Raw genomic sequence first — 7502 nt, forward strand, 5'->3', positions numbered from 1 at the left:
TTGCTCCACATGCATGTTCCACTGGCTGGGAGCTGCTGCTCAGGCCGTCCCACAGCCGAGAGGGTCCCACGACTCCAGCTTTCCTCGTGGTTGCCACGGGCTGTCGTCCCTCTATGAGCTCCCACTGGGCCCTTCAAGAGGGGCTCTGAGTGGACGTGCTCTCCCTCTCGTGGCCACAGCTGTTGTCTCTGGGCTGGGGGCCCCCCGTGCCTGCCATGCTCTGCTCCTGCAGGGGGCCCCCCCCTCGTTCCCTGGCCTCCCTTGGTGACCTGCTCCTGCCCGCAGCGGGCTCCTCTGGGTCGTCCTGTGTCCTCAGCACAGAGTTCAGGGTGCAGTAGGTCCTCATGCACACCATGGGGTGAATGCTTGCTTGCTGCGTCATGTGGGGATGGTGGCAACGGATATAGGCCATGTGTCCCTGTACCCAGCGGCTCGGGTGCTGAGCTTGACCCAAGGGAATGCCAGGAGCTCCGCTTTTATCTCCCGAGCTCAGCGGTGTTTGCGGGAGACAGGCTGTTACAAAGCCGACTGCGCTGTTAATTCCCTGCGACGGAGGAGGAAGGAGGGGCTGTTCCAGGCTGCCAGAAGGTTGGCACCATCTCTGGTTAGAAAGCGGGTTTGTAAACAGCCAGCGTAGAAGCGCTCCACCCCTGAAGTGTCGCCCACCTTGGAAGGATGACTGCGTGTGTCCTGCTGACACATCCGTGGTTGTTCAGGGACATCTTACCGGTTTTTGTCGCACCTTCATCTTGGTCTGAGAATCCTGCCCGGCAGGCTGTGCCACCTTTCCAATTCTCCCTGTCCGTGCCATCTGCTGCAGGCCCAGATCAGGCTTGGGGGGTTCACTTTGTGCCCTTGACTGGAGACCCAAGGGTGAAGCCTGATCGCTAACTGTCCGCCCTCCGGGGGCCCTGCGGGGTCCTCGTAGGATGGAGGCAGTCTGTGTGCTGTGAGAGATGGTGGCTTTCACGTGTTTTTATGACCACAGCGTATGAAAAAGGTGTTTGAGTCATTAGAAGAATGGATCTTGGGCTTTTTAGGGTCACGTGTCTGCACTTGTTGAGGGTGTGGGTTCCTCACCCTCGTGTAGAGACCCCGAGAACGTGTTTACGGTGACTCCTTCCTGCGATTTCCCTGGGAAGTAAATTGTTCTGGTTATGAAAGGTTACTACAAATGGTAACGTGGTTTCAGAATGTCTCCTTTCTTTTCTTGAAGCGTAGGTTGTGACTTAAAAGTGCACTCAGCCCAGGGGTTTTCCACAATTGTCCTCGCAGACCGCAGGCCGGTGTGGGTACCTGTGAGGACATACACCCGCAGGGCAGCGTGAGCCCGCCGCCCGTCTTAGCTGCACCCTGCATCCGCGCCTTGACAGAGACTTAACAGATGCTCTCTTTGTTTTCAGAAATGTTTGATAAGCAGCAGGCCAATACCATCTTCTGGAGCCCCCAGGGACAGTTCGTCGTGTTGGCTGGTCTGAGGAGGTGGGTTTCTGCTGCCTGATGCTGTACTGAGCACCACTGTGGGGACCCTGACCTGGGGCCCTGCGGGTCATGGCGGCTCCTCGACACCGTGATGGGGTGTCCTTGTGTGAAAGGACTGCCCCCCTTTTTTTGGTGGTTGGGAATTTATCGTGTTTCCATCTTGCCCAGACTTGGGCTGGAAGCAGTCCCTCGTGAGCGTTTTCAGTCTGTGCCCTGGCAGACGAGTGAGTGTTGTGCTTTCCTCGGGGTTGAGCAAGACCTCTTCCTGGCAGAGCCGTGAGCCTGGCGTGAGACCCGTGTCTTGTGGGAAGGCCGTTGGAGAAGACGGCCACGGGCCGGTCTCTGCGGCGTGACCACGAGCATGGCCTGGCCGTGTTCACCCTCCTGTGCCCCCCGCTGCCCCGGCCGCGCGTGGGAGCATGAAGAGCCTGCATCTGGCTGCGCGTTAGCAGAACGCATAGTCGCCCCCTTTCCTGACTCCACTGGGGGCGCTTAACAGTGTGTGTAGAGGGTCTGCCTCAGTCTGGCACGCTCCCACGGCTCTGTTCCCAGCACCCTCAGAAGGTAGAGGGCTCCGGATCATGTCCTCTTCGACGGCAAGGCTCTGGCTCCCGTGTCCGCCCTGGAGCCTCTAAGGAGCGGGCCGCCAGGAGTGCGTGCGCACTGACTCTGCTCTGTCTCCTCAGTATGAACGGCGCCTTGGCTTTCGTTGACACCTCGGACTGTACGGTCATGAACATTGCAGAGCACTACATGGCCTCCGACGTGGAGTGGGACCCCACTGGGCGCTATGTTGTCACCTCTGTGTCCTGGTGGAGCCACAAGGTACGGGGCCCCATGTACCTTGGATGCAGTGTGGGATCTAGCTGTGCCAGGCCTGGCATCCCCTCCTCCCCTCCCGGGTCTCCGTGGGGTGGGCACCGGTAGTCACTCGTCATTGCCCTGCCCGGCTGCCCCAGAAAGCTCTTCAGTAGCGCCCCTGAGTCAGCCAGCTTTTCCGTGAGTCGGCTGGCATTCCTTGATTTCTCTTTCCTGAGTCAGACCGCGTCATAGGCCGCTTTCAGCCTGAGTCCAGGCCTCCTCCTGGTGTAGGAGCCGGGGAGCTTTCTAGATTGTAGCTTCTCCCGGCAGCTGAGAGCTCACCCGCCCTGGCCTCTGTGGCTCAGAGGCAGGGGGAGGTCGTACCGTGCTGTATACACGCTTTTCCAGCATGATTATTTTACCGTCAAGAAGTTCCTGGTGTGGACCACCTTTATCTGGAGCCCAGCTCGCTGGGCCCTCTGTGGCGGCCTCTGCTCATGTGGCACGACCACGCGCAGCCCACGTATGCACCTCCCCTGCCCAGAACGTGGTTCCTATGCGTGTGGTGCTTCTGCCTTGGGGCGCCACTCACGGGCTGTGCTCTGTCTTTTCCCAGTGCTCGGGGGCACGACGGCCCCTCAGCTGTTAGCAGTTTGTTTCTTCCTTTTTCTGTGGGAGCCCAGCGTCATATGGGCAAGGGCCTTTTCTCTGGCGCTCCCTGGCACGTGGTCCTTGTTTAGTCAGGTTGGCTGGGTGAATGCGTGGCACACGGGAGCCACCGGAGAGAGGACTGCGTGCCCAAGGGTCTGGGACTCTCCGAAAGGACATGAAAATGCGTGTGTGCGCACATTTCTTCAGTCTCAAACATCCATAACTTGAAAAAGAAATGCCGTGCTCCAGAAGTGCGAGAGGCTGTGTGCAAAGCCGGTTCCTTGTGGCATGCGCGTGCGGGCGTGTCTGCCGTGGTGTTGCCACGCTCAGTGCTCCCGGGCTGTTGGTGAGCTCTGCCGAGCCTTTCTTTCATGTTTAGTCTTTCTTGCTGTTAGAGGTGCTGAGACTTGAGCCAGCTTGTGCATGTATGAGAGCCTAAGACATCAATTTAGGGCGGTTCTGTGTAACAAAGCACGAATGTGCAGGAGCTCAGACTCCACAGATGTCACTGAACACAGTGTCTTGAGAATAGTCTCAGTATTGGGACCTGCGCGTGGACCATGCCCAAGTGTGTTTACACATGTTCAAGTGCCGTCTGGTGCTGAAATCCTCTAGACTATGGGCCGGCATCAAACGCTGCACGCTCCCAAAGTGCTGGTGTGCCACAAGATCGCACCAGAACCGCTCCCCTTGTCGGGACAGACGCGGCTGGGAAAGGCAGTGGTCTCATGGCGTAGTTAGCGGTGCCGTGTCAGGAGCCCCCCGTTGCAGGCCGGTGGAGCGGCCATGCTGTGGGAGCCCATCTGGGCTGCTGCACGTCACCTCCTGTCAGGTTTATGGACCGCATCCCCCTGCTGCGTGCAGGCGCAGGGCACTGTGGTCTCCCGGGTGCCGATAGCGCGGCCACGTGTGGGCTCTCGTCCCATGTGGCTGAGGCGCGGGGTGTGCTGGGCTCTGGGAGGGTTCAGGTCCCAGGAGCCCACGTCCTGCTGGGACTCTTGGCAGTGAGAGCGCCTGGGCCTCTGCCTCTTGCAGGTGGACAACGCGTACTGGCTGTGGACTTTCCAAGGTCGCCTTCTGCAGAAGAACAACAAGGACCGCTTCTGTCAGCTGCTGTGGAGACCGCGGCCTCCCACGCTCCTGAGCCAGGATCAGATCAAGGTCTGGGGCCCCCGGGACCGGGGGAGCGCGGACGCCCTCGTGGCTGTCACAAAAGAGACCCCTCTGCCGCTGTTCTGGGTGCTCTCACCTGAGCAGCGGAAACGGGATGTTTGGGGCCCCTTTTGAAGAGATGCGAGAGTACTGGGGAGACCACGGGGAGAAATGGTTTCAGGATCGTGAACGTGGGTTTGCCGGTTGTGCCCGACCGTGGCCGTGCCCTTCTAGGACGCTTGCACAGAGCCGAGGGCACGTAAGCCATGCAGGCGGTGCTGGGAGAGGGTGTCTGCCTGTGCGCAGTCACGGTGAAGCACGGCATCGGGGCCAAGCTCGCGGGACGTGGCCCCGGGAGAGGCGGGCGCTTGCCGCCGTGAAACTTGCAGGACAGCCCGGCGTGTGCTCGTGGGCAGCCACGTGCTCGCAATGCTGAGGAATTGCACGCTGGCAACTGTGAAGATGCTTTAAACGTTTAGATCCTGAGTGGCTTGTCTTTGTTTCAGCAAATTAAAAAGGATCTGAAGAAATACTCTAAGATCTTTGAGCAGAAGGATCGTCTGAGCCAATCCAAAGCCTCAAAGGTCAGCCTGCTCCCGGGACTGAGGGAAGGGCCGGCGTCAGGCCTGGGGGGATGGCAGTGTCTGCAGCGGACACGCGCTGTGCTGCCCCTGTGCGCACATCTCCAGGTGGCTGGCCATCCAGATGCTGGAGGGGTTGGCCCGAGTGAGGGGAAGGAGGAGGAGAGCACGTCTCTCTATTCCCGTCCCGAGAGCCTCTCTAAAGAGAGGAGTCTTCACGGTACCCAGTGAAGGTACCCAGGTACCCAGCCTGCATCCCGTGACCTCCCCCAACTCCACGCGCAGGAACTGGTGGAGAGAAGACGCACCATGATGGAAGATTTCCGAAAATACCGAAAAATGGCCCAAGAACTCTACATGGAGCAGAAGAGTGAACGTCTGGAATTGCGAGGAGGTAATTTAGCTGAAGACGCATGTTTCAGAGTATGTGTCTACTGAGACGTTTCTCTGCCCTGTCATGGGAGTTTTCAAGTTAAGTGTCCAGTGTTGCGAAGATCCTTAAATTGTTGAGGAACCGAGTTTCCCACGGTCGTCTGCAGGGGACCTTGCTGTGTTCACCCCAGGCTCTGGGCTGATGTGGGTGTGCGGGTACACGTGGGTGGGTGTGCATGCTGCGTCACCCTCCTCCCCCACTCGCAGGTGTGGACACCGATGAGCTGGACAGCAATGTGGAGGACTGGGAGGAGGAGACCATCGAGTTCTTTGTCACCGAGGAGATCATCCCCTTGGGAAATCAGGAGTGATCCGAGCACTGTGGTAAGATCTCTTTAGATGGGGGCGAGTAGGACCCTGACGTGTTGTGTTGTGTTGTCCCTCGAGTGAGGAAGTTCCCAGTTCACGTCCTTGGAGTCAGTGTGGCCCTCGTGCGGGAGCTGCAGAGGGCCCGGTGCACATCCTGGCTGTCAGAGCTGGAGCTCTTCCTCTGAGAGCGCCAGGGCCTCGAGCCCCAGATTGAGGGCAGGGCGCCTTGTTGTGAGCATGGTCTGGTTGTGGATAAGACACGGGGCTGGGGAGGGGGAAGGAGGCCGGCCGCGGACGGTCTCTGGTGTCTGGCCGAGAGAAGGCCTCTTGGACTGCCCAGGAGCCTTCAGAACCCAGTCAGTTGGGCGAGGCAGGGCACTCCCGCTTCCTTGGTAAGCGTGCGAGGACCCAGAGTCACGCGCACGGGTGCGGCTGGCGGGGGAGCGTGGCAGCTCAGGCGCGGCTCTTGGCTGTGGCGGCTGCTCCCGCAGGCCGTCTGCTCCTGCGCGTCTCCGGCATCAGGTTGAAGTGGACCTTGGGGATCCCTTCCAAAGGCCTTCTGAGACGGTGTGGTCGGTGGCTGCCCGCCTGGGCGCGCGTCGGGTCGCTGTTGCTAACGTGCCTCTTGTCAAGGCTTGGAGCAGAGAGTGAAGCCCTGCTCCCTTCTTGCAGCGTCCCTGCGTCATGTGCTGGAACCAGGCCGTCCTTCTGCAGGAAGCCTGCACGATGCCTGAATTCTCATCTGTGCTTTCTCTGGCTCTAGACTGCATCTGGATTCCCCCATCTCCACACGTTACTGTGCCTTTGACCCCTGGTCTCCACCGCGGGGGAGGAGTGAAGGCACTACTTTCAGTTTTTTCTTGTTTGGGGTTTTTAAAATCACGCCACCAGTGTTCACACTTGTGCACCGCCGCGGTGGCCCCTCACGCCCTCCTGAGGGACCCAGCCTAGCAGTCTCTCCTCAAGGACTCGTCCTGCCCCGTGCATGGGCCTGCGTGGCGGTGTCCCAGGTGCCACAGGGAAGCCGCACACCGCGGTGTCCTGGTGCCGTTCACATTGTGCCGGCTTCTCCCAATGGGCTGAGCGTGGAAATAAAAGCAAACCTGTATGAAAACATTGTCTTTCTCCTGTCTTTACACGTAGATAGCGGCCTTGAATCTGGTGCCTGTGCCCCTGGCCCCCGCCGTGGCGGCGCCCTGGGCTCAGCACGCCTACCTGCTGCTGGCCTCCGAGGGCGACGTGGCCGGGAGGGGGGCCTCCAACCTGGTCGTGTAGCTGTGCGTGTGCAGCTGAGCTCTGTAAAGTAAAGCAGCCGTCCCATCAGTGCAGAAAAAAGGTTTTCAGCTTTTTTTGTTTTCTGAGCTCATTTCACCTGGTGAGAAAAATCCCTCTAGATTTTTCCTTGGAGTCGTACACATTTGACGCTGTCCCTGAGAGTTGTCACTTCAGCCACTGTCGAGTGGTCCTCTGAATATCTAACTTGCTTCTCCTGAAAAGGGGGCAAACGAGTCCGTGTAACCTCAGCCCCTGTTTATTTGCAACGTCTGCTATGCGTCGGTGCCTTGTCAGCTGCCGCTGCTCCACGTCTGTCTGTCCGGGAGCCCAGCGCTTGGTTTGGGAAGCAGCGAAGCATGGGACAGGCACGCCGCAGACGCATGGCCAGGGCTCGTGTGGACCTGAAACGTTCCAGGTTTGGAGGAGGAGCTGTCGTCTGTGGGGCCCAGGCAGTCCCTGACCCGTGGGGGCCGCACTGGAGGAGCGGGCAGGTGGTCTGCCGCCACCCCGGGCCCGGCTGCAAGGCACACTTCGTGCCCCATCCCCGGTTCTCGCCGCCATCCTAGCGGCCCATCGACACACGGGTCCAGTGTCTTGTTCATGCTCACGTCCTTTAACCTCAGCATGCCGAGTCCTGGGTTTTACATTTGATGCCAGTAAGAAGGAAGAGGTCCAGGCTTTGGTCATTTTCACAGATTTTTGAATAGAGCTTTCAAAAAATTTTCTTTTGACTGTTTAAAGCTTGGTAGTTAATAATTGTTTTGCATAATTTGTTAATAAAAGAATTTCTGAAATATGTGTCTTTGTTTTGCTCTCTTC

General features: G+C 58.9%; 1 protein-coding gene across 1 annotated transcript; it reads left to right on the forward strand.

Annotated features, from left to right (window-relative positions):
• The first annotated feature begins 1362 nt into the window (after window positions 1-1362).
• Window positions 1363-6522, forward strand: EIF3B (eukaryotic translation initiation factor 3 subunit B). Its single transcript, XM_019792964.2, has 7 exons — window positions 1363-1482; window positions 2169-2307; window positions 3970-4095; window positions 4593-4670; window positions 4953-5061; window positions 5307-5423; window positions 6081-6522. Exons 1-6 carry the CDS (start codon window positions 1385-1387, stop codon window positions 5408-5410), a joined length of 654 nt encoding a protein of 217 aa, XP_019648523.1. The 5' UTR covers window positions 1363-1384; the 3' UTR covers window positions 5411-5423; window positions 6081-6522.
• The last annotated feature ends 980 nt before the right edge of the window (window positions 6523-7502 follow it).

The sequence above is a fragment of the Ailuropoda melanoleuca genome, chromosome 10 (genome assembly GCF_002007445.2).
Source record: "Ailuropoda melanoleuca isolate Jingjing chromosome 10, ASM200744v2, whole genome shotgun sequence".
Classification (NCBI taxonomy): domain Eukaryota; kingdom Metazoa; phylum Chordata; class Mammalia; order Carnivora; family Ursidae; genus Ailuropoda; species Ailuropoda melanoleuca.

Coding starts and splice junctions, on each gene's coding strand:
- EIF3B (XM_019792964.2), top strand. CDS start 1,385: ATGCTCTCTTTGTTTTCAGAAATGTTTGATAAGCAGCAGGCCAATACC. Junction 4,671..4,952: donor GCCAATCCAAAGCCTCAAAG/GTCAGCCTGCTC, acceptor CTCCACGCGCAG/GAACTGGTGGAGAGAAGACG. Junction 5,062..5,306: donor ACGTCTGGAATTGCGAGGAG/GTAATTTAGCTG, acceptor CCCCACTCGCAG/GTGTGGACACCGATGAGCTG.